The sequence below is a fragment of the Tachysurus vachellii genome, chromosome 2, assembly GCF_030014155.1.
Source record: "Tachysurus vachellii isolate PV-2020 chromosome 2, HZAU_Pvac_v1, whole genome shotgun sequence".
Lineage (NCBI taxonomy): Eukaryota > Metazoa > Chordata > Actinopteri > Siluriformes > Bagridae > Tachysurus > Tachysurus vachellii.
The window spans coordinates 1,183,601-1,210,748 of NC_083461.1; the positions used below are offsets into that span (position 1 = coordinate 1,183,601).

General features: G+C 40.5%; 2 protein-coding genes across 17 annotated transcripts in view; both read left to right on the forward strand.

Annotated features, from left to right (window-relative positions):
- The window catches only part of LOC132861411 (NACHT, LRR and PYD domains-containing protein 12-like), a 242,043-nt gene that overhangs the window by 149,462 nt on the left and 65,433 nt on the right, over positions 1-27,148 (forward strand). The window lies entirely within an intron of this gene.
- Positions 964-26,841, forward strand: LOC132861507 (NLR family CARD domain-containing protein 3-like). 3 transcript variants are annotated; one of them, XM_060893069.1, is made up of 5 exons: positions 964-1,100; positions 15,263-15,399; positions 18,300-18,416; positions 24,578-24,694; positions 25,047-26,839. In XM_060893069.1, exons 2-5 carry the CDS (start codon positions 15,347-15,349, stop codon positions 26,680-26,682), a joined length of 1,923 nt encoding a protein of 640 aa, XP_060749052.1. In that variant the 5' UTR covers positions 964-1,100; positions 15,263-15,346; the 3' UTR covers positions 26,683-26,839. The 3 variants fall into 3 exon arrangements, with proteins under 3 accessions (XP_060749052.1, XP_060749068.1, XP_060749060.1); XM_060893085.1 differs by lacking the exon at positions 24,578-24,694 and having other exon boundaries at positions 25,047-26,841; XM_060893077.1 differs by lacking the exon at positions 18,300-18,416.

The window sequence follows — 27,148 nt, forward strand, 5'->3', positions numbered from 1 at the left end:
ATCCCGAGGCATCCAGACATTGTACCAGCTCCGATCGTCTTCCGTGCGATGATGTTGGACCGCCACTGAGATGAGGGCGACTCTGTGAGAATCCTGAGACATCTACAGATCTACCAGCTCCAGTTGGACTCTGTTATACTAAGAGGAGATCTGAACTCCATGTGATCCTTACACCAATACAGCATTTGTTTGACTGTATATTTGTAATCACACCATCTAGTGTCACCCATATGAGGATGGGTTCCCCTTTGAGTCTGGTTCCTCTCAAGGTTTCCTCCTTTACCATCTAAGGGAGTTTTTCCCTGCCACTGCTGCCTGAGTCACCTCAGACTTGCTCATTGGGGATAAATACATATACATACATACATACATACATACATACATACATACATACATACATACATACACACCGTGAACTATATATATCTTGAATTTTTATTATATTAATTCTTTATACTTCTCCTTATGTTTACCTTCTGTTCTATGTTTATGTTCTGTAAAGCTGCTTTGAGACAAAGTCTAATGTAAAAAGCGCTATACAAATAAACTTGAATTGAATTGAATGGGATATAGATAACAAAGGGAGACATTATTATAATATACAACATGCAGTCAAGGTCAAGGCAATTAAAGGGAAATGTAGAAGAAAAGAAGTGATTTTATCAACATTAAGACTATTTTTAATGGGAAAATGCACATCAGATAAATGTGATGCATGTCATGTTACAGAAAATGTGGAACCTGCCATAATGATGTGTAAAATATATCACTTAGAAAGGGAAATATTTAAAGGAAAGATTTATGAGTTGGGAAAAGAATGGATTTTAAAAAGGATATTAGGGTTTGGGGTTTTTTTGTTGTTGTAGTTACATGAAGCCCTGAGGTTGCATATCCTGGTACAGTAGGTGGCGCTCTGGTTGCGACCTGCCATATAAACCAAGAAAGGGGAAGAACGACACGTGACTCGTTCTTCGTAAAGTGAAAGTGTTTCTCCCTCCGAATCGACTCCATTTTGTGAAGCGTTTGTAGAAGTTAAAACATGTTTATCAGCAGCAGAAACGGTGATATTAATGTGACAGAACGAGGCCTGTTGACTAAAGGTAAGTTATTATATTATTTGATGGACTTTGTGTTAGAAGAATGTGGATATATTGTATATTAACAGTATGACGTATGTATTGTACAGAGCTTTCAGCTTCCTCTCTTCACTTCAGGAGTTTTTCCTACATTGAAAATTTTTTGGCGGCAGCAAGAACGATTTTTTTGTCCCGCCAAATCCTTATTTGATCTGTTTTGTGAGTGAAGCAGGTTACTGACGGAGTGACGGAGAGAAGGAACACACTTAACTTTAAATAAACGCAAAAAAGTGTAGACTTGTCTAGAATGTCTATGAATGGTGCAGTTTAAGATTCCACTTCACTGGAAGTAAGACTTTAAGGACAAACACTGTTCTAGCATGACAATGTCCCTGTGCACAAAGTGAGCTTGAAGAAGACACGGTGTGTTAAGGTTAAGTGAAAGAACTTGAGTGTCCATGGAGCTCATTTTGTGTATGGGGCAAGGTTCTGATGGAACTGCTTTGAGCCTCTCAGTTCCAGTGAAGTGAGCCTTAGCATTAGCTTTGGCTTTGCAGCTATGTCACCTAATCATAACCTATTTGCTCCACTGTGTAGGCTTTAATGCTGAAGTTGTGGTTCACGCTCTCATTCTGAAGTTTTCCCCTAATGAAATGATGTTACTCACTCTCATGTCTGTCACCCTATGGTCTGGATATGGATCTTTTATCCTGCTGTCTTTTCTAACAGAGTTCTAACAAATCTACATTTCTCAGGAATAAAGCTATTATTAAATGGGAAATGTAGGTGTGTGTGTGTGTGTGTGTGTGTGTGTGTGTGTGTGCGTGTGTGGTATATTGTACAGCACATATACTAATGTTAAATAGTGCCCGCTTAGAGGCGGAGGGATTTTCTGGGGGTGGTGTGTTCTTCCTCTGTGTTTGACTGATGAAGGTTGTGGTCGGCACGGCTGTTATTAAATAAAGAGCAAACAATCTACTTACCAGTTTCCTTCCTCTCACCTCGATGCACACTATATATAGTTACAAAACGAAACTACTACATGGTGTCCAGTGCGCCGATTTTTTGTTTTGCCGAAGTTAGACACGGACTTTTGCTAACGGCTAAGCTAGCAGGAGCGAGCAGGCAGCTACACTTGGAAGTGGTAAAGAGATGGATCAGTTTAAACTACCGTTCCCGCTCGTATTGACAGGCAATATAAGCGAAAATAGGAGAAGGTGGGAACAACGCTTTCAAATATACATGACTGCAAGTGGTGCTGAAGAAAAGGAAGCTAAAGTAAAGTATCTTACTGCATGCACTCGGAGAGGACGCTCTCGATGTATACAACACACTAAATGTTGCACAGGCGGATGAAGCAGAGCTAACAGTGGATGATATTTTATATGCACTCAAAACATATTGTCAGCCAAAGAAAAACACTGTGTTTGAAAGACTCATCCCATGGCAGAGTCAGTCGCCATTGAGAAATATGTGACTGAGTTGAGACAGAAAAGCAAGGACTGTGAATTTGGTTGATCAGAAAACGACATGATCAGAGACAAGATTGTATTCAGTTTGAATGATACACGGCTCAAAGAAAGACTGTTAAAAGAGTCTGATTGACATCTGCAGAGCAGCGGAGACTGCCAAAGCACAAATACAAGCAATGAGTACTACAACACAAGAAAGAGCAATACATGCAGTGAAAAAGACCTGCATGTATTGAAGACCTATTTATTCAAGAAACACTTCAACTAGCACTTCTTTCCTTATCTTTTGCATAAAAAAAAAAACTTTGACACTTTTTCATTGTAACTTTGAACAAATGTTTTAAACTCATGGTATCTTAAGTATGCATCTTAGTGAACCAGCATTAATGTATCCAATGTTAGAGATTTAAGCACTTATGTACGTCATTCTGGATAAGGGCGTCTGTCACATGCTGTAAATGTAAAGACCAAAGACAACCAACAGTGGAAACAAGGAAGAAAACCACAAGTACAAAGTGATAGCAAGAAAATAAAGGGTCAAGTGTGCAGGAAATGTGGAAAGTCACATCAACCAAGGCTTTGCCCAGCATTTGGAGTCTCGTGCCGAAAGTGTGGTAAGCTCAATCACTACGCAAAGATGTGTGAGTCTACAAAAGCAACACATAAGATGAAAATGCATAATTTGAGCTCAGAAATAGACTCACTTTTCATTGGGACAGTGAACATAGACCACATAAGCGCTAAAAGAGACAATTCCTGGTATGCAGACATAGATGTAGGAAACATGTTTGTTACGTTTAAGTTAGACACAGGAGCAGAAACAAATGTACTACTGCAGGCTGTGTACAAAACACTGAGAAAAAAAGTCATGCGTAAAAAACGAATAAACTTGCAACTGAAACCGACAAATACAGTGTTGGTGGCGTACGGTGGAGTTAAACTGAAACCAGAAGGAACAATCTCACTGGAGTGCTTCAATGCTCAAACCAAATCCAACCTGCTGTATTGTGTCAAACCACTCAGACACAGCTATCCTAGTGTCGGAACTTAGAGCCCGTCTCCAAGTCGGCACATATCAGGGTGAATTATACTGATATACTTTATAATACTTTTATACTATATAATTGTTACTTAAACTTACTTTACTGATAGCACTAACATTAATACGAATTAAAACAATGGGAAAGCTCCTCAGACCTGGATGAGAACGAGCAAACTTCTTTATTGTGGTCAATCAGCTAACAATTCTCTAAGAGAAATTGCCAATTTGAAAGTAACAAAAGAAATCCCAAAAACCCAAAAAGAAAAGAAAAAGCATCTTCATGAAGAGCATCGGCATGCAAAAACAAAAACCCTCAGGACGGTCCTGCAAAGTAACGGGATTTTTTACGCATACACATTTGGTCCCAAAAATTCTCCTCTATATATACGCTTCCAAGCGCCTCCTTATCGGTTCCCCTCCTCACAGACCCATTTCATATCACCTTATCCTTATGTCTCATATGTTTTTGTAACGTCCTGTTCCTTACAATCCCCTTGTTTTTCCTTCACCTTTTGCCCATATGCCCATTTATGGATTTTCCTCCCCTTAGTTCCCCGGGGCCCAGGTCCGGAAGCCCAGGCCTGTAACCCTGGGTCTTCTTCTTTCGACATAACAATTATATCTAAACAACAATTTTGTTATTAAAAGTGTGCTCAAAAAAGAGCCTCACTCCCTGGTCGAAGTTACATTTGCCTCTAAGTTTTTTCCATGCCAGACGTCCTGAAGATTAATCCTTCATTCAACTGCAATGGGTAAGTTTCTCCTTTGTTATTTTCTTCTATACATGATTTTTAATAATCATAAGCCACTCTATGAGTCTGATTTTATGTTAAAAGTTATTATGTTAAAAGAAAGCTCTTATCTATTTGTCATCTTATATTGCCACTATTGCTAAACTATTGTTGCTATACTGTTATCACTATTGTTAAGCTATTGCTACTATAATGTTGCTTGTGTACATAAAAGTAAACAATGGAGTTCTTTGATGACTCCTCTAAACTGCTAAAAGCTTCAACTTTTTTTGATCGCATGTTTTGATCGCATGTTTCATGTCATGATCTCAGCCTGTCCTTGCTCAGGCTGGAATTGTTTACCCTTATCTCAAGCTCCTGTTCCTCTATCTCCTCTAACTCCCCTTATCTCTCCTCAGACCCTACGCCTCAGCCAGCTCATCCTGGTCGCCCCATCATGTCCTCACCTCACCATCCTCGTCCGTCTCCCTACCCAAGGCCAGTGCCCGCAGAGCTATCGCCGCTTCCAGCTACTTCATATCACCCATGAGCTCATTACGTGTCTGGAACAGTTCTATTCTATGGCCCTGAGTCCCCTGTTTACACTCTTTCCTCTCCTGTCTGCTGAGTTACTATAATAAAGAGTGCCTCTTTTATTCACCCTCTGACTTCTGGTTAATAATATATAATATAATAATAATATAATATAATAATATAAATATATTCTCTTAAGGCTCCAGGATTTTTCACAACATCTCTCCCCCTCTGAGACTGCAAAGTCTCAACAAAACCCAAGTACCTAACCACGATGACCACCCTAACACAAACGAGAAACAGAAGCTAAAACTAAAACAGACGTAAAACACATAGAACATAAAACAAAAACACAAAACCAAAAACGTACCAAAAACATACAACATCTCAGAACATAAAAACATACAACATCTCAGAACATAAAAACATACAACATCTCTCCCCCAACAACAACAACGAGCACAGTAGACCACAACACACACGTGCCCCTTCTCAAAAAGGTGAGCCAGGAGTGAGCGAAAAACCCTCTGGATGCCAAATTGAGGGAAAATTCTCACTCTGCCCGCAAATATAGCGCGACAGTGAAATCAGTGTCACCAGGGTCACCGAAACATACATGAAAATCAAACAGTTCTCGCATGGCATGGGAGTCGTCCTTATGACCACCACCAATAATGATTGTGATGCATGGTTTGAATCCACCGTGGCAAGGGGGCCCAAATGCGTCGGCCTGCGCACAGGGAACCCCAAATGTTTCTGTTGCGATAAGCGTGAAAGTCTCAAGTTACAGGAACAACCGCATCTGAATCACCTCCTGTCCATGAGTATATGAACGTGGGTGGTTCTTGCATATCCTGTAGTCCTTGTTGCACATCTTTGGTGTGAAATGTCCAGAGTTTATATCCACAAAAGAATAGAGTACAGTACTGTCGTATGGCGGCCTGCCGTATATGGCGGGAAATAATATACGCATGTTTATGTCTACGTCCATACGTTGAGGCCACACAAAGGGAACGACGTATCTCATATGTGTGCACCTGCAAAAGCAGTCCTTTGTCAAGAATATAATCATTCTGGTGACGCGAATGAACCCATAGTCCTTCAGGGAGGACCAGATCTGCGTGTGCAAGGATAAGTGACACGGGGCGTGTGTCCTCCAGCAACGTGAACCAGGTGTCAGCCGTCGGCGGGGACGGGTATGTCAGCCAGGTGCGATGCGGCGCGGCCCCCAGGTCAAAGTCCCTCCAGATGAAGTCAGACTGGTCCACCTCAGTGTCCAGTTGCATGCATGTGTAGCAGAACCAGGAGTCGCCGAGGCGTCAAGCGACACCCCGTGGGCTTGCCTTCAACCGTGCACAGGTGAGGGGTTGCTGGACTCGTCGCCGGCCTCTCCGTGGGCGCGACATGGCCTGCACACAAAGCTCTTCGACCTTGACTGCAGTGGGGGTAGCTAACCTGAGAACACAAGAGTCTGTAGATATGGGTTAAATGCTTCACATAGCTTGACATTTCGCCTTCCATCTGTTCAAGCGATGGGCCCTTATAGGGTCCTCGTGTGAAAGCCACGGGCATTTGCCTGCCTGTCACCATTTCATGAGGTGTCAAGTGTGATACGATTCGTCTGCGAACGCATTTTCATCAGAGCCAAAGGCAAAGCCTGTACCCAATTCAGACTGGTGCTAGTGCATATTTTTGCAATTTTCTCTTTCAACACGCCGTCGGCTCTTTCTACTCTTCCTTGTGAACTTGGGTGATAGACACATCCCATCTTATGGCTAATGCACAATGCTTGCGCAAGGGACTCAATTACTTTATTTACAAAATGAGGTCCATTATCTGAACTCAACTGATCTGGAATACCAAACCTCGGGATTACTTCCCTACACAAAAATTTTGCCACTGTTTTAGCATCATTCTTGGCACTGGCCACTGCTTCAACCCATCTACTGAACATGTCAATCACTACCAAAATGTATCGCTTCCCTTCTGCTTTTTCTGCCATATCCACAAAATCCATCATTAAGTGTCGAAATGGCCCTCGGGGTTCTGGAATGTGTCCTATTGGGGCTGTGAAATGCTTCCTGACATTTCTTTTAGCACATAGCTCACATGTTCTCAGTATTTTTTCTACGAAGCTGGCTAGATACGGAGACCACCAATTTTTCCTGATAGTGTCTATTATCACCCTTTTGTTACAGTGGTCTATCCCGTGGGCTTCCTTTATCAACATTGGTAATAGGGCTGTGGGTGCTACCCACAACCCCTCTCCACAAGTTGCGTCTCCAACTTGATACCACTCGTGAATCTGTTCAGGGAGTACGGCATATGTAGCTACTCCTTGCCGACCAAGTATTATGCTGTCTGTGCTGATGACGCCTTCTAGTTGTTCTTCCCATAACGATGCGTATTCTTCATCTTTTCCCCCTTCATCATATTTCAGGGTACAATGCCATTCTGGGCGTATGTAGTTTAACCATGGTTTCCATTCTGAATATTCTTTCCATACTTGTGATGTATTTTTGTCTTTGACTTCCATCCAATACACTTTGTCCAGCTCTGTCATTTCCTCTTTTTGGCTTACTACTAGGTATTGTCGAGCTAACATTTCTGGAAGTGTTATCCACACTCCTGTTGGCCCACAGTGTATTTTGGCTCCTAGTTTGCAGAGCACATCTCTTCCAAGAAGATTAGCTGGAGTGTCTGGGGAATAAAGTAGAGGTGCTTGCACTACTATTCCTTCTACAGTAATCCATTGTGGCTCAGTAAATCGTAGAGTCTGAGTTTTTCCTGAGAAGCCTTCCTGAGAGTCTTTATTGCTCTACGTGTGCGGGGAAGCTTTGCACCTTCTTTTCCAATGCTTGTAAATGTTGCTCCTGTATCAATCAGGAATGGGGCCTGTACTTCATTTCCAATTCCCACCATAATTGTTGGTTCTTGTGCAGGGTGCAGTGAGGTGGTACACTGCACCAGCTCCCCCTCTGGCTTCTCTAGGCATCTTCACATTCCTCCTGGAGCTGGGCCCAGTGGGCTCCCTCCAGGTGGTACTGGGGCTTGTCCTTGAAACCCTGGGCCCATCCATTGGCCTGCCCAATTTCCAGCTCCTTGTGGTGTTGCTGCAGGTGCTTGTTGCATCCCTGACTGCCCTGCTCCTTGTTGAAACATTGGAGCAGGCATCTGTCCAGGCATCTGTTGTCTTCCTTGGTTTCCCATGACCCCTCCTAGTGCTCCATACTGTAAGTAGGGACAATCATATTTCATGTGACCTGGGTTATTGCAATTCCAGCAGGCTCTACCTTGTAGTCCCGTTCCCCAGGCCGGTCTCTGTGGAGGTTGTCTTCCTTGTCCTCCTCTACCTCGACCTCTGGTTGGTCCCCATCCACGTTGTAGAGGTGCATACTGAGGATTCACAGGATAACTTGTTGGGTATCCCATGGGATACTGTATCATAGTTGGGGGCAACGGCTGTGTCTGTGTCACCACCTGTTGCGCTCCTCCATCTTGGGGTGGTGTTACCTGAACTGCAGCTGGGGTGACCATTACTGCCGCCTGTTTGGTGTATTCTTTATCCTCCTTCTTCTTCTTATCGTGGCTTTCTTGTTTGTTTCTCGTCAGTTCCCCCAGTTGTGCCTTGTGCAGTTGCACCAGCAAGTTCTCTTCAGCCTTCTTTGCCTCCCTTTTCCTTTTGTATGGTGTAAGTTCTGTATGGTGTATCACATTTGCCTCGAAGGTGGCCCATGGCAAAGTGTTCAAACCCACTACCGTCTCCAGCTGGTCTTGAACTTCTGCTGGAAGTGCCCTTTTCAACATAAGCTTGAACAGAGTCATACTTGCGGGCGTTTCATCCCACGAGGCTCCCATTTCCTCCCTCCAAGACTCCTGGAGTTTCAATATAAACTGGGCAACTCCCTCTTCTTCATCCAGCTTTAGTTTCTCCACTTTGCCCGGATCGGCTTTAGTTGGGTATGCTTCCCTTAGCTGGTCCCACAGACGGTTTCTGAATGGGCCAAAGGTTATTCCATCTGCTCTTGAGTCATTTGCTTCTTTTCCTAGTCCAGCGAGGCCGAACATTTCTATCATTTTTGCCTTCCCAACTGTCTGGCATATTATTATCTTCAGGTCACCCAAGGCCAGACTCTGTCCCATTGTCTGTTCCTCGAACTTTGTGATCCATTTCTGTGCCCCTTCACACACACTTGGCAGTCTTTTTACTAGTCCAGTCACATCCATGAAGGTCCATGGCACATAATGTATTTGCTGCCCTTTGACTATTAGAGGATACTGTGCTGCCATCTTTGGCATTGTATATCCGTCCGGCTCGGCTGCTGCTGCTCCACGCGACTCAGGCTCATCTATCTCCCCCTCTTCGTCGCTGGAGGTTTCAGTTTCTTCTCTGTCCACCTCCCTTTGTTGACTTTGAGCCTGTGACCATGTGATCACACGTCTTCGGTCCACTTTGCTTCATCTCTTTTGTCTCTCCTGGTGGGCTTGGCCCTCTTTCCTCGTTTTACTCTTTCGGTTGCTTTTGCTATCTTTTCTTCTTGTTCTTGCAACCTTTTCTCCAAGCCTTTGCATATTGCTGCTGTGGTTTCTTCTTTTTCATATTGCAGGCCTCTTATCCTTTGCTCGGCCCGCTTCTGTTCTTCCTTTAGGTCTCCTCTCAGCTCCTCCACCCGCATTTCCAGGTGAGACGTGTGTTCTTTCAGTTCCTGCATTGTCTCATCTGCCATACAACTTTGTTTCAGAGCTGCTTTAATTGCTTCGCCTTGTTCTTTGTCTGGCCATAGGTTTACCTGCTCTAGTGAGGTTAATTGCACTTCTCCATCTATCCTCACTTTCATGCTTCTGTTGTCAGGCTGAGATTTCTCGTCTTCTGGGCCCATCCCTTGGGATACTTCCTCCTCGTTTTCTGTGGCCAGGGAGGTCTGTGACTGCTGTCCAGCCGATCTTTTCACCCTTTCGTCCACCGTTTCCGCTCCTCCTTTTTCTTCCTTCTCTCGGTGGTGCTCTCCTTGTCCTCCCTGGCTCGCCCTGAGGGCCTTATTGGTGCGACTCTCCAGCTTTTTTAGGGATTCGTGCAGTTTATCCATCAGTGCACTCTGTTCTTCCCACTGTAGGTCCTGCATTCGCCTTCTACTTGCCCAGTAGGCCTCGTCTAGCCTCATCCGATATTCTTTTGAGGTTGGTGTGCTGTGTGCACGTATATATTGCGATTGGGGATGCCCTGCCAGCCATTCCGTGTTTATAGCTTCTGTCTGTTGGTGAGATATGTGAGGATGTTCTTTCCCCCACTGGGTATTAATATCTTCTATCTGATCATCCCAGTGCAACTGGTATCCACCGCCTTCGTCCATTTCCTGTTGGTTTTCTTTTCCTTCTTTTGTAGTCCCTCTTGGGTGTTCTGAGCCCCCCTCTTGCTCATCTTTGTGTCTTCGAATCTCATTCTCCTTCCTCTGGCTGCCTTCTTCTGAGGAAGGATGATAGGGCCCTTCATACTTGTTCTTAATATCTCCCTTCTCTGCTGACATTTGTCGGATTACTCCTTTGACTTGTCCACCCGTGATTTCTAGTTCTATTTCTTGTACTTCACCTTCTTGCCCCGTATTTATTACGGGGTATATTCCATGATATTCGGGCTTCTTTTGTTCGTTGTACGGCGGGGGTTTGAGCTGATCCACCCGTTCACCTGATGGTGGGGCTGTAGCCTTCTCTTTCTCCTGTTCTTTACTCTGTGGTGTTTTTAGCTTCTCTTCCCTTCTTCTCTTTCCTTCCTGTTCAAACCACTCCACTATTTCCCATTTCTTCATAGTTTTATCTATACTCTCTTTTTTCGCTTCCCCCCAGCATTCTATTCTTTCCTTCATCTTTTTACATTTCCCTTCATCAAATGTCCCACTTTCAGGCCACTGCAATTCTCCCCTTGTCCGGTCTTGCCACTTTTTCATGTATTTTCTAATTTCTTTTTCAGCATCCTTGTGCCTCATTATTATAATTGCAGCTGGAGTAATCAGACTTTTTCCCTTCTCCATCATGCACCCCTATCTCGCCCCTGTGGCATTGTCACGTGGTACTGGATTTCTGTGTACTGTTAACTACTTCAGCTGAATGTTTGCTCTTTTTCTGGAAAACGTGGTTGTACAGGAGTCCTTCTAGTATGGCTCTCAAGAGAAACAAGGCAGATATTAGGATCTCAAAGTATAAGCACAAAAAATACAACTTTTAATTCAATCGTTATACTTAAAATGGATTAAAGTCAATCAACTACATAATCAACCAAGTATTGACCCATCCCATAATTTAATTCACTAATCAATCAGATAAATACCAGTTATTCAATTAATTAATTAATCCAATCCAGATTAAAATTAAATTGTTTCAGTCACTCTGTAATTTCTCCCAACTGGTTTATTATTCCTCATCTAACGCCTTATTTATAACATCATGTAATAGTGTATCCTCTAGTAGGTTAGAGAATGCCCCAGATTGGAAAGAAAACAATCTCTTGTTTTGGTTACACGTATCAGGGCGATTCAAGGCCTTACTGGCACAGAGTTACAGAGGCTAGAATAATTTTGCTGTAATAAAACACTACAGTAAACACAAGCCATGAGCTAATGAAGAACTCAAGATCATAGCCACACGTCTTAGCTTCCAAAAAACATTTTTTTTTTTTCTAAAGTCAAAGAGACCCAAGAGTGGATTTTATATGAATATTTTACACTAAGCAGTAGTATTTGCTCAAGAAAAACACAGGAAAGCTATTCTGTGTGTGTGTTCTAGGATTGCGCAATACACCTTAAGAATTGTTATCACTGGCAGCCCCCCTGCCAGATGGCCCTTATCGCACCTCAAAACCCAAACACACACAACTGCCAAACAAACGAAGGGTGTTCTGAATACAATGGAGAGCCGTCATTGGTCTTTAAGCTGTCTATCTCTGCTCTACGGGCACCTATTGGCTCATGTGGGGGCTTGTTGATTCCTAGGAGTCTGGACTACAAATCTGACACCGAATTGTAGTTTTCTGATCCTCCAATGAGAAGTGAGAGATGAACTTCTACTTACGGTTTTCGGTCAGAACCGTGATGATTGTGAGGCGAGCAAAGTGATGTGGATAATACGGCTGAGATATTCCAACTCCCATGGATTCTTGGGAATCTAAGAATATAAAAATCTCTAATATTTGTTATGAAAGAAATCACTCCAGTGAGGAAAAAGGGAGAGCCCGTCTCCAAGTCGGCACATATCAGGGTGAATTATACTGATATACTTTATAATACTTTTATACTATATAATTGTTACTTAAACTTACTTTACTGATAGCACTAACATTAATACGAATTAAAACAATGGGAAAGCTCCTCAGACCTGGATGAGAACGAGCAAACTTCTTTATTGTGGTCAATCAGCTAACAATTCTCTAAGAGAAATTGCCAATTTGAAAGTAACAAAAGAAATCCCAAAAACCCAAAAAGAAAAGAAAAAGCATCTTCATGAAGAGCATCGGCATGCAAAAACAAAAACCCTCAGGACGGTCCTGCAAAGTAACGGGATTTTTTACGCATACACATTTGGTCCCAAAAATTCTCCTCTATATATACGCTTCCAAGCGCCTCCTTATCGGTTCCCCTCCTCACAGACCCATTTCATATCACCTTATCCTTATGTCTCATATGTTTTTGTAACGTCCTGTTCCTTACAATCCCCTTGTTTTTCCTTCACCTTTTGCCCATATGCCCATTTATGGATTTTCCTCCCCTTAGTTCCCCGGGGCCCAGGTCCGGAAGCCCAGGCCTGTAACCCTGGGTCTTCTTCGTTCGACATAACAATTATATCTAAACAACAATTTTGTTATTAAAAGTGTGCTCAAAAAAGAGCCTCACTCCCTGGTCGAAGTTACATTTGCCTCTAAGTTTTTTCCATGCCAGACGTCCTGAAGATTAATCCTTCATTCAACTGCAATGGGTAAGTTTCTCCTTTGTTATTTTCTTCTATACATGATTTTTAATAATCATAAGCCACTCTATGAGTCTGATTTTATGTTAAAAGTTATTATGTTAAAAGAAAGCTCTTATCTATTTGTCATCTTATATTGCCACTATTGCTAAACTATTGTTGCTATACTGTTATCACTATTGTTAAGCTATTGCTACTATAATGTTGCTTGTGTACATAAAAGTAAACAATGGAGTTCTTTGATGACTCCTCTAAACTGCTAAAAGCTTCAACTTTGTTTTGATCGCATGTTTCATGTTATGATCTCAGCCTGTCCTTGCTCAGGCTGGAATTGTTTACCCTTATCTCAAGCTCCTGTTCCTCTATCTCCTCTAACTCCCCTTATCTCTCCTCAGACCCTACGCCTCAGCCAGCTCATCCTGGTCGCCCCATCATGTCCTCACCTCACCATCCTCATCCGTCTCCCTTCCCAAGGCCAGTGCCCGCAGAGCTATCGCCGCTTCCAGCTACTTCATATCACCCATGAGCTCATTACGTGTCTGGAACAGTTCTATTCTATGGCCCTGAGTCCCCTGTTTACACTCTTTCCTCTCCTGTCTGCTGAGTTACTATAATAAAGAGTGCCTCTTTTATTCACCCTCTGACTTCTGGTTAATAATATATAATATAATAATAATATAATATAATAATATAAATATATTCTCTTAAGGCTCCAGGATTTTTCACAACACTAGGCAAGGATGCATGTGAAGCCTTAGGTCTAATAAAAAGGATGGACATTGATACGCTCGCAGTCAAGTACCCAACTACAAAAGACGAGCTGCTAAAGCAACATGCAAGTGTCTTTGAAGGACTTGGTGAGTTCTCAGGAGAATATCACATCCACATTGATCCTACAGTCACTCCTGTCATACATGGCTGCAGGAGTACCACTGGCAGTTATGGATAGACTGAGAGACACGCTTGATGACCTGTTAAAAGCTGATGTTATTGAACAAGTGATTGAGCCAACAACATGGGTCAATAGACTTGTGATCACCAAAAAGAAAGACGAGAAGAAGCTGAGGGTTTGCCTAGACCCTACTGACTTAAATAAGGCCATTTTGAGACAGCATTACTCAATTCCCACAGCAGATGAGGAAATTCTTCACAGTGCTGGATGAGAAGGACGGCTATTGGCAAATAAAGCTCGACAAGGAGTCGTCACTAATGTGCACTTTCAACACGCCATGGGACGCTATAGGTTTAAGCACCTACCATTTGGGATTGAGTCGGCAAGTGAAGTTTTTCAGCAGTGCAACTGTGAGACATTTGGGGACATTACGGGTGTTCATATAATTGCTGCTGACATGATTATCGATGCATCCACAGAAAATGAACACGAGGAAATTCTGCAAATGTGATGACTAGAGCAAAGGAAGCTAACGTCAAAAATCCAACAAAGAGAAGATCCTATACAAGGTAAACAGTGTGAAATACATGGGTCATGTTGTGACATCAGAGGGTGTTAAAGTGGACAATGCAAAAGTTAAGGCAATAGTTGACATGCCATCCCCCACAGACAGACCTGCACTGCAACGCACATATATAGTTACAAAACAAAACTACTACAGTGTGTGTGTTGACAAATCTTAAACGATGTCCTAACAGCCAGGATTCCCACACAACATATCCGCTAAAGTCCGATTCGTGACCTAATGAGCCGATTCATTATAATGAATGGTTAAAGCAATTGGTCTGTGTCAGTGTCTGAATCGGTGTATAACAAATCATTACTTCTTAGAAGAACATACTGTACACATCTAAAATGAGAAAGTAAGTGTGTTTACTACATTTAGCAAGAGTGTGTAGTAAAATTTAGCCTTAATATCCCACAGTATGTATAGGCCTATGACAATGTGTAGTAAATTACCTATAAAATCATTTAGTTTAAAGTTAGACTGGAGTGAGATAAAACTAGATCAAAGCACAAAGCAAGCTGTTGCTAGCTAGCTGCTAATTCTATTAAATTTTATATGGTAAAAAATTACACTATTACACCTTCTAACGCTACGTTTTAATTGATATGATTTTACTAAAATAATTATCAGGTCTATCAAAAATGGATTTTATCTTTCAAAACTATGAAAGCCAGTCGTGGAATGTTTTTTCATGAATAAATAATATAAGAAAAAAATCACAAACTGTTTTTGTATTTATTTTAAATTTAACATTTATTGTCAATATTGGGCTTTTGGATCATGTGGGTACTAGGGTACTCTTTGCTGTGTGTGGATGACCATGTGGGTCAGTCACCACCGAACACCAATTTTGACCCAGGAAAAACTCTGGTGTCACTTTATGGGGAATTAAACATTACAGGTGGTTTAAACAGGATATTTTACACTAAAGGAGAAGAACTTTCAGAATAAAGATGTGAAAATGATTGTGCACATTTGTTTGTGTGTTTTCTAGGAGTGTGATCCATTCCATCAGAAGAGATCAGACTCTTCAGGACTCAGCTGTGTGTTTGTGTGTAAACTTTACTAATATTTAAAGATGGAGACTCCTGATCTGGACACAGATAATGTTTCTACACCATCAAACAACTGGTAATCTACAACATCCTTGTGTTCTAGTCATTAAATATTCACATCTAAATTATTATTAGTAAATATGAAATGATGTAACCAAATGTTTTACTATTACAGTATATAACTATTAGCAAGGCTGCCAACTGTCATGCATTCAGCGTGAGACTCACGCAATTGACCCAATCCTCATGCTCTCATGCCACACCCCCATATTCTCACGCAGACTCGTTCAGCAGTGAGGGAAAAAAATCGTGCCGCATGATCTCGCAAAGCAACGCGCAGAGAGACCAGACAGTGTGATTTTTGTGACAATTGTGAGGGAAATACACAATTTATTAATAAACCCATAAACTGTGTAGTTAGCCGTTCTCCCTCCCATCTGCACCGTGTGAATTGTGAACGCAGGCAGGTCAGTGAGTTACAGGGCGCTCCGTGTCTCTGTCCAGTTTAGACTAGTAACTAATAGGCCTGTTATATAGTTTATATAGAATTAAGTTAGCATTAGCAGAGTTGTTTGTTTTGCAGCACTGAGCAGTTATTTTACGTAACTTTATCATAAAAAACAGTACAAAAGCATTTCCAGATGACAAATATCTGGACATGCCTAGTAGTTAATGTTAATTATTGTTTTCTAAGAACAGAATGTCAAGTCAACGACATCCCATAATAAAATGATTTTATTTATATCAATCACAACTCATCAACCATGTCCGGATATTTGACTGGTGGTGGTGTCAGTATGGTGTCAGTATGGATAAATTTGAATGTTCTGTTGTAGGATGTTATCTAAAGTGTCAGGGACAGGCAAGAAAAGAACGCTTGTATCAATGTGGGCAGTTTATCAGCCTTCAAGACGTCCTGTGACCCTGTTAAGCAGCAGGAAAAGACACAGGAGGAACATGAAAGTCTATGTGAGACTTTAGAGCAGGAGCCCTCAGATAAAGAAGAGAGACCAGGCCAAAAGATTAAAGCCCAAAGCGGAGCTGCATCCTATCAATGCTCTAAAAATGAATGGTCAGAAAAATGGAAACAGAATCTAGAAACAGCCTGGCCCTGGAGGGAACGCTGTCATCTCTAATGACAATCAAGATGGCAGACTTGGAGCCATGCTTCAAGTGGGAGCTGCATCCAAATCAATGATTAAGGCTGCAAAATCAGCCACCAGCACTTACAATAGAGCACATGTTAATCTGTGAACATGTTAATCACATGTTAATCTGTGAACATGTTAATCTGTGAACATGTTAATCACATGTTAATCCTATTTCTGTAAAATGTTTGTGAAAATTAAATGTAATGTAAATCTCCCAAGAAATTCTGTACAGATACCAAATACTTTGACAATCAATATACAGTGATACCTCGAGATACGAGTGCTTTGACATACGAATTTTTTGATACGAGCTGTGATTCGACCATATTTTTGATGTGAGATACGAGCAAATTTTTGAGATACGAGCATCCGAGCCACCGCCGCCGAAACAAAGATCCCCAACAACCACGTTTGCTCTGTTTCCCCCGCCTCAGCTTCCAGCATCTCGGTTAAAGCCACCTTTCCACTGCACAGGACAAACGACGACAAACCCGAAGTCATTCATTTCCTATGGAGAGTCGCAAAGGCGACAATCTGCGGATCCTTAATTTTCAGATCCGTTTTGAGCGTTGGATCCGTTAAAAAATTTGAACTTGTGCGACTACACCGCATCTGATATGCTGACCGGACAGGTTTTTATTAAAACGACCAGCAGATGTTTGTGAGGAAAAGTGACAAAAAAGGCAAAAACAAGTGAAGAGAAAAGCGATGAAGAAAAATGAATGTAAAGAAAACAGAAATTGTAGCAATTAAGTGCAGTTAAGAGAAATCAAGCATTGCGTTAGTTCTGCCAGGCCACGTCGTCAAGCGTGCATCAGCTGTTAATCAGCTGTCCACGACGCGCACCAATCCGGTTATGACATCCATATTACCGACCATTTAAATTCTCATTCATTGAGCCGCTTTCTAGCGCTTCACTGCTGCTGCGATCTAAACTCCCTCCTCCAACCCTGACTCCACAATTCCGGAACCTGTGTTCGTTGTACCAGTTTATGTGATAAATCTCCACATATTTTTCTCTCTCTCTCTCTCTCGCTCTCTCTAATTATTTAATTATTTATTTATCCATTTATTTATTTATTTATTTATTTATTATTTTCCTTTCCTATTTTTAACTCTATGCTTGATTAAAGGTTTTGTTATGGGGGGTCTAGTCTATTTTCTAGTTGCTCTCCCCACGCTAAATGAAGTTTTGTTAAGTTCCATTTAAGTGTAAAGTAGCATTAAGAGTGCGAGTATGTGAACGAAAGTGAAAGTGTAAATCCTCCAACTGTTTACTCTACCCTCAATCTCCGTGCGCATCTTCCGTAAAGTAAAACCAGTTTATTTTTTTTTAACATTCTCTTTTATTACTGTATGTTTTTATATAATATGTCATTTATAAATACAGGTACTGAACATTTTTCATATTTAAAACACATAAACAAAACAACTGGAGTGGAATTTTGCGAGCTGGAACGGATTAATGGGATTTCAATTCATTTAAATGGGGAAAATTGCTTTGAGATACGAGCAATTTGAGATACGAGCAAAGTCACGGAACGAATTAAACTCGTATCTCGAGGTATCACTGTATACTTAATACACTTATGTTAATGCAAGGATTTTGTGTTTGTATTTTTTTCCACACCAAGCCACGCCCCTCTATAAGCCCCACCCTATCCAAAGCCCCGCCCCCAAATTCTTACTTTAAACTCGAAAGTTGGCAGCCCTGTAACTATACACATCTAACAGTCACTAATACACAATAATATGTATTGTTTAATGTAAGTAAAATAAAGTGTGTATATAAATGACTAAAGGACTGTGTATAATGTTAGTAAAGTAAACTCAAGAGAAAGAGATCAGAATCACCAACACACAGCTGTATCTCCATGAAGAGTCATCAGTCTATGGATCATCCTCTGAGGTTTAAAGATGGAGACTCATCACTTCTACACAGGTAACGTCTCCTCACTGTTAATGTCACTGCTAAAGTCACATTTAAAGAGAAATATAATGTAAGTAAAATAAAGAGTTTACCGTATTTTCTGCACTATAAGGTGCACTTTAAAGCCTTAAATTTTGTCAAAAATTGGCCGTGCGCCTAATAATCCGGTGCGCCTTATGTGTGCACTGACTTCCAAAAATCTGTAAAAATGTTGTTGTGTGACTTTGGTAAGCGCTCCGCTTGATTGACTGTCGGACCATTTCCCGCTGACACAGGGATGTAATACATACACTACGTACGCTGGCAGCGATAAACCAATCAGAGAACATTACGTAATACGTACAGTACGCACGCTTACCTCTGCCACGCCTCCGGTAGGTATAATACTGGTATGTTGCAAAACATTTGTTTCTTCCTAACTATTATGCGCTCCACACTCTGGTCCAGTAGGTGGCGGTAAATGCACCTTAAGTTGGTTTGCCATCCAAAAAGGGGCATCATAACACCTGAGCAGTGCCACAGACTGATCGACTCCATGCCATGCCGCATTGCTGCAGAAATTCAGGCAAAAGGAGCCCCAACTATGTATTGAGGGCTGTACATGCTCATACTTTTCATCTTCATACTTTTCAGTTGGCCCAGATTTCTAAAAATCCTTTCTTTGTATTGGTCTTCAGTAATATTCAAATTTTCTGAGATACTGAATTTGGGATGTTCCTTAGTTGTCAGTTATAATCATCAAAATTAAAAGAAATAAACATTTGAAATATATCAGTCTGTGTGTAATGAAAGATCATAATATACAAGTTTCACTTTTTGAATAGAATTAGTGAAATAAATCAACTTTTTGATGATATTCTAATTATATGACCAGCACCTGTAAATAGCACTTGGTTTGACATGTTGTTTTGTAATACAGTGATATTCATTTGTTAGTGTGGTAGTTCTGGGGTTGCTGTGTGTTTAGTCATCGCAGTCATCGACCACTGCTTAGCATTATTGAGCTAAAGTCTTAAGAATCATCTAGAGTTTGAACTTAAAAGTGTTAGTCTAGCTCAGAGGTATTCAACTAAAATATAAAGAGGTCCAGTAAGAGAAAATTTCTTGAAGCAAAGGTCCAGAAGATCATAATGTCTCACTAGTTAGTGTGATCTATATTTAAGTAGCCTAGTAGTTGTATCAACATCTGCAAGGAATCAATACCTGACTGTCAAATCAAATAAATGCAGCACAATTCAAAAGAATTTTGACAATATTTATTGTCACGTAACATAGAACTGAACATATGTATGATTGTAGATATGTATAACGTTCTCTCATTAAATAAATAAAAGTAGGGCTATATTTCAAAATAAGAGAAAATAAATAAAATGTGAAAATTGTGTATGTTTAAATAAAGTGCTTAACTTTCCCTTTTATATCTCAGTGAGAGAACTGAGCTCTAGCTTGGCAGGATGTTAAACCTGGGCTTGGGTTAGGGTTAAACCTGGGCTTGAATGGAGTCAGGGCCGCTCTCATACACATGTGGAGGTGCTCATTAGTGACCCTGGAACCATATTTAGTTTTGATTGTTCATTGTAGAGAAAGCTGCCTCACAGTTGTATGTAGAGCCAAACATGGTCAGGATGTATAGGGCTACTTCCCTCAGACCTGGGAAAGCTGTCTCAGAGATGCTGTCTTCAGATTTGAGTGGATATGTTTGTTCAAAACCTTTGTTTTGTCTCATAATGGCGTTTCACATTGTCACTTTTAATAACTGCCACGGTTTCTGAACATATGAGACACACTGGTTTAGTGTGAAGTGGGAAGTGTGAACAGAAATGAGTCTGTCTATTCTGGAGTAAATGTTTTCGCTGTCCACTTTTCTTTTTTGGAGAGAGCCATTTGTTCTTTATTCTTTCTTTCTCCGTCTCACTCGTCTGTTTCTCTCCCTTTCTCCGTCTCACTCGTCTGTTTCTCTCCCTTTCTCCGTCTCACTCGTTTGTTTCTCTCCCTTTGTCCGTCTCACTCGTCTGTTTCTCTCCCTTTGTTTTCTACATGTATCGCTATCTTTCTTTCACATGTAACTTTACTCTAATTCTCTCTCATCTGTATTGCGCTGTTGAGTCGCAGTGTTTACTTCAGGAATGCACAGATTTGATTGGCTGAGTGGTATCACATGGGATGGCTTAACTCACATGCAATTGGTCTGTGCGTTTCCACTACCTTTACCGTAAATATTGCAAAAGCTGTGCTAGATAAAATATAAGCGCTTCGTCAAGTTTTAGATCATAACCTTTTGTTTTGGCTGTAGGTTCGGGTCCGTATTGGACAGCTTCTGGGTCCGGACCGGACCGCGGTCCGCCTGTTGGTGACCTATGGTCTAGCTGAATAGCATCTGTCTTTACATTTACATTACATTTATGGCATGTGGGAGACTTCTTTATTCCCAGTGACTTACATGTACCTCATTTATAAATCTGAGCAATTGAGGGTTAATGGCCTTGTTCAGGGGACCAGCAGTGGTAGGTTGGTGGACCTGGGATTCAAACAAACTGTCTTCTGTGCTAATACATAATAATTCTCTAAAGTCCTAAATAAATAAACTTCTCCATAGATTCTTTTCAAATTCTGAACCAAGCAGCTTGGAAAAGAATCAAACACATTCAACAGAGGATTGGGTTGATGAGAACATAGATGAGACCAAGATGTATTTCTAAGCCTAGTGCTTGAAAATGACGCTCAATTTTAAATGAGTATATCTCAAAAACTACAAGTTGTGTTTGAATAATTCTGGTACCAAAATACAGGTAACACATGAGATTCATACCAGAAGTGTTATAGAAGTATAAATGTATTACCAGGTCAGAGAAGATGGAACACAGCAAAATAATGTTAGAGAGTAAATCGGGAAGGAATTAGGAATTAATGTTTACATTTAGATTTACAGCATGTGACAGACTCTTATCCAGAGAGACGTACATAAGCGCTTAAATCTCTATCATTGGATACATTAATGCTGGTTCACTAGGTTACATACTTAAGATACCATGAGTTTAAAACATTGTCCAAAGTTACAATGAAAAAGTGTCAGGTTTTTTTTTATATATATTTTTTTATATATATAAATGCAAAAGATAGGGAAAAAATGGCTATACTCACCATTGTATTCTTTATGATCTGGTGGGTTGGACATCACTGACCACTCGCAGAAAACAGCATTGGTATATTTTTATATATAAAGCCATGCTATGTAAACTTCCAGCTTACCTCTGTACCCTCCTCTGTCTCAATTCTGCTAGTTATCAGCTACGTTCTTCCAAGTGGTTGCTTTTTAATGTACCCAGGGTTTGGACAGATTCCCAGGGTTTCCTCCGGGTACTCTGGTTTCCTCCCCCGGTCCAAAGACATGCATGGTAGGTTGATTGGCATCTCTGGAAAATTGTCCCTAGTGTGTGATTGTGTGAGTGAATGAGTATGTGTGTGTGTGCCCTGCGATGGGTTGGCACTCCTTCCAGGGTGTATCCTGCCTTGATGCCCAATGACGCCTGAGATGGCACAGGCTCCCCGTGACCCGAGGTAGTGCAGATAAGCGGTAGAAGATGGATGGATGGATGGGTTTATGTATGGCTGCTACCTTGGCCAGGTCTCTCTTGTAAAAAAGATTTTTGATCTCAATGAGACTTCCTGGTAAAATAAAGGTAAATAAATAAATAAACATCAGTAAACCTGTACCACCACCCCTGCCCTGGATAGAGCAGCTGGGGTAGCAGTGTTCTGTGGGGATATCCAGGTTTCTGTTAGTGCAAGAAAATCAAAGGAGTAATTGGAAGTTAAAGCAGAGATAAAATCAGCTTTCTTTACAGCAGACTGGCAATTCCAGAGCCCACCTACTACCACTGTGTGTGACTTACACAACAGAGGAGGGTAGATGAGGCTACTGGGATTGTGACCTCTGCTCTGTGGACGAGAGCATCTGTGACAGTAAGAATTGAGTACAGAGATGGGTTTGAGGCAAATATCTGCAGTCAACAAAGAGTGAGAATTAAGGTATTGTAGAATATATCAAACAGTACTAGACACTAATGTTACAATGTGTTAGAGATACTTACAATGATTAAAGCCCTGCTCACTATTCACACCTTAAGGGAGACTGAAACTACTCCTGATTAATCAGCTGAGAGAACAACAAAGACCAATACTATAAGATCAACAATGGTATAGAATATAACAAAATTCAAATCACACTACTCTAGAACAAAGTGAGTTAAGCAGATAGTATACAAAAGTCAGGAACCTACTTTACCTGAAGACAATATATTCAAATGAAGAGAGTTAAAGGACACTGTGTTTTAACCACTGTTGGGTCTGTGGTGAAGAGTTTATGATGACCCATTAGTTCCTCAGGAGCTCTCGGCTGCACTATTATAAACTGTTGTAGAAAGGACATTATTTACATTTACACTATTTACTGTAGAGTGTCACCCAAATGAGGATGAGGTTCACTTCTAAGTCTGGTTCCTCTCAAGGTTTCTTCCTCTTATCACCGCAGTTTTTCTTGCCGCTGTCACCTCTGGCTTGCTCATTAAGGATAGGGATAGATAAATAACATTTAAAATTTAAGTTAATATTTTATAAATGAATTTTAAACTTTAAATGTATGTATTCATGTATTTATTTATTTTATTCTTTTTTTTTAAATATTTTTTTCTGTTTCTATACTTCTGTGAATTGTTAAAAGCTCTATACAAAAAATTGAATTGAAATTTAGTTGAATTCATGAAGTGAAAACTAAAACCTCAAGGAATCTGTTGTATAACATGTCAATATTAAATGTTTAACGATCTAATTATTATTCAAGTGCAACATCACAAAAGATAAATGAACACAAATACAAACTAAATTCAGTTGCATATTTAGAGATATTGCAATAAACTCCTGAAATTATAAAAAAATGAATACAAATATAAAATAAAAAGGTAAAGTACAGATTAACTAATAGTTCAACAGCACAATAAAACTGAATTACAAAACAACAACACAATCTACACTAGTTACATTAAGGTGCGTCGTGCCACAGCGGGAAACGCTTCCGATTTCGAAGTGAGACGGCGTTCTGGGAATAAACAGAGTGATAATTTTGGATCAAAAGTTGAGTAAATAAGTACACAGAGTTATGTCATAATTACACAATATAACAAATATACATAACAGTATATAAAAATATTCCATTTTTAATTTTTAATATTCCATTTTCCAATTAAATCAATTAATTAATTAATTAATATAAAATTACTGACTGAATGAGGTTTATTATTTTCAGGTTAGAAATATCCTAGTGGCCTTAACACCACTTAAAAACAGATATTTATGAGTTAACAGTCAGCACTTGACGCCCAGGGATGTTTACACTATTGGGTGTAAAATGAAGCAGAGGTTTAAAGATTCATGACAACATCTGGAAAAACCTAGAGTTTTTAGGATGTGTATATGGACAGGTATTTTACTTTGGTTTCACTAAACTTTGGTCTCACTAAACATCTCAGCACATAGTTCCCCTCTCGACTCTGGATCCTGAAAAAATAATGTTGAAACATCCTGTAGTACCTACTGCTCTACATATACACTGTCTATAATTCTTACTGTAGCACAGATACCACCACTATACAGCACTCACACATCTCTGTGCTGAAACACTGGCTCGTTTACTGTGCTTGATGTAAGTCACACTCGTATCTAAAACAGTTAAGAATCATGGTGGAAGACGACATAGAATAGAATCATGACTAAGTGATCATTTTAAAGCACAATCTCCTATTAAACAACCTGCCATATTAACAGCATTACCATAAATGACCTTTATTTGGATGTTGTAAATTATTTGTAAATTATTTATTTGTTCCACTGAAATGATTAAAATAACATACAATAACTGGGGAACATTATGCCTTACCTTATAACTACAGATCTACTTTTCTACTTACTGCAGTAAAACTCCAGCAGGCTACTTCACCTACTCTCACCTTGATATCTCTGTGATGGAGCTCTCTGGCTAATAGTTTTCAAACAGAAAGGAGCAAAGCAAATGATCTCAATTAGATGATCATATTTCATAAGGCTAGACAGGACTTAAGATAGGTCATCTATGCCAGGTGTAAATAAATGATTAAAGAAGTGTCTATAATGTTGTACAGTAAACTCCAGGGAAAGAGATCAGAATCACCAACACACAGTTGTAGCTCCATGAAGAATCATGAGTCTATGGATCATCATCTGGAGGTTAAAGCTGTAGACTCCTCACTTCTACACAGGTAACGTCTCCTGACCCAATGCTAAAGGCACACTTAAAGGGTAATTTAATAAGATAAACAGGGGGCAAACTAAATACTACAACACTAGAACTCTGACTGTAATAAAGCCACTATTATGTGTTTAAATATCACTCTATTTTTTGGGAAATGTTTTGATTAGAATGTTTGCTTGTGGTGTCTTTCTTCAAATGACATGTTGTTTTGTAATGCATTGAAATTCATACGATGGCATTCAAATATGGCTTAAGTGTCCAAATACTAGTCTATATACTACAGAGTCATTAGATTACTGAAAACAGATGATTAAATCTAATAAATGAACCCCGTGTCTTCCTGCTTCTCCATATCACAGGTACGACCCAGAATCTGCTGGTGGAAATGAATTCCAGAAAAAGTTCAAATTAAATCTGATGAAGAAGTTTCAGTGTTTGAATGGAGTGATAATAAACCTGGGAACCCAAACACTCCTGAATGAGATCTACACAGAGCTCTACATCACAGAGGGAGACAGTGGAGAAGTCAATAATGAACATGAGGTGAGACAGATCGAGGCTGCATCCAGGAGAAGAACAACAGAGGAAACACCAATCAAATGCAATGACATCTTTAAGCCTTTATCTGAACAAGACAAACCCATCAGAACTGTGCTGACAAATACATCATCTAAACAAGTCAAACCCATCAGAACTGTGCTGACAAATACATCATCTAAACAAGACAAACCCATCAGAACTGTGCTGACAAATACATCATCTAAACAAGACAAACCCATCAGAACTGTGCTGACAAAGGGAGTCGCTGGTATCGGAAAAACCGTCTCTGTGCAGAAGTTCATTCTGGACTGGGCTGAAGGGAAAGTAAATCAGGACGTCCACCTCATATTTCCACTTCCTTTCAGAGAGCTGAACTTGATGAAGGACCAGAAACTGAGTCTGATGGAGCTCCTTCATGTCTTTTTTAAGGAAACAAAAGAAACAGAAATGTCCAGTTTGGAAAAGGTTCTGTTCATTTTTGACGGATTGGACGAGTGTCGTGTTCCTCTAGATTTCCAGAACACAGTGAGAGTGTGTGATGTAACTGAATCAGCATCAGTGTCTGTGCTGCTGATAAACCTGATCAAAGGAAATCTGCTTCCCTCTGCTCTCATCTGGATCACCTCCAGACCTGCAGCAGCTGATCAAATCCCCTCTGAGTGTGTGGATCGAGTCACAGAGGTACGAGGGTTCAATGACCCACAGAAGGAGGAGTACTTCAGGAAGAGGATCAGTGATCAGAGCCTGGCCAATAACATCATCACACACCTGAAGTCATTAAGAAGCCTCTACATCATGTGTCACATCCCAGTCTTCTGCTGGATCTCAGCCACTGTTCTAGAGAGAATGTTGGGTGAAGCAGAGAGTGGAGAGATCCCCAAGACTCTGACTCAAATGTACACACACTTCCTCATCATTCAGACAAACTTCATAAGAGAAAAATACTCAAAGAAGCAGGAGAGTGATGAAGAAATGCTTTTTAAACTGGGACAACTGGCTTTTCAGCAGCTGATGAAAGGGAACCTGATCTTCTATGATGAAGACCTGAGAGAGTGTGGTATTGATGTGACAGAAGCAGCAGTGTACTCAGGTGTGTGTACTCAGATCTTCAGAGAGGAGTTTGGGCTTCACCACAGTAAAGTGTACTGCTTTGTTCATCTGAGCATTCAGGAGCATCTCGCAGCTCTGTATGTTCACCTGACCTTCATGAAGGAGAAGAGAAATGTTCTTAAACAGAATCAACACTCTAACAGGTGGATGAAAGCAAATACAATCTCAGATGTACACAAGAGTGCTGTAGATCAGACTTTAGAAAGTGAGACTGGACATCTGGATCTTTTCCTTCGCTTTATTCTGGGTCTCTCACTGGAGTCCAATCAGAAACTCTTACATGCTTTAGTAACACAGACAGGAAGAAGCTCCCAGAGCATAAAGAAAACAGTTCAGTACAGTTAAGGAGAAGATCAGTAAAGATGAAGATCTTCCTCCAGAGAAATCCATCAATCTGTTCCACTGTCTGAATGAACTGGGTGATGATTCTCTAGTGGAGGAAATCCAACACTTCCTGAAATCTGGAAAACAAAGTCGACTTTCTTCTTCACAGCTTTCTGCTCTGGTGTTTGTGTTACTGACATCAGCACAGGAGCTGGATGAGTTTGACCTGAGTAAATATTTCAGTACAGATAAGATAACAGAAGATGTTGTTCTGAAGATGATGCCTGTGATTACAGCATCCAGTAAAGCAATGTAAGTAAATGTGAATACAACTGTTCTACTGTTACAGTGTTAGAGAGAAACTGAACACACTCTAATATGGACTTTGGGATGTTCTGACCTGAAGGTGATACAGAGTGGAGTTAATGTAAATAGATAAATTAGGGAATAAAAACTGCATTAATAAATGAATGATACTGAAGGGCAG

Coding starts and splice junctions, on each gene's coding strand:
- LOC132861507 (XM_060893069.1), top strand. CDS start 15,347: ATGGAGACTCCTGATCTGGACACAGATAATGTTTCTACACCATCAAAC. Junction 15,400..18,299: donor TCTACACCATCAAACAACTG/GTAATCTACAAC, acceptor ATGTTAGTAAAG/TAAACTCAAGAGAAAGAGAT. Junction 24,695..25,046: donor GACTCCTCACTTCTACACAG/GTAACGTCTCCT, acceptor TCCATATCACAG/GTACGACCCAGAATCTGCTG.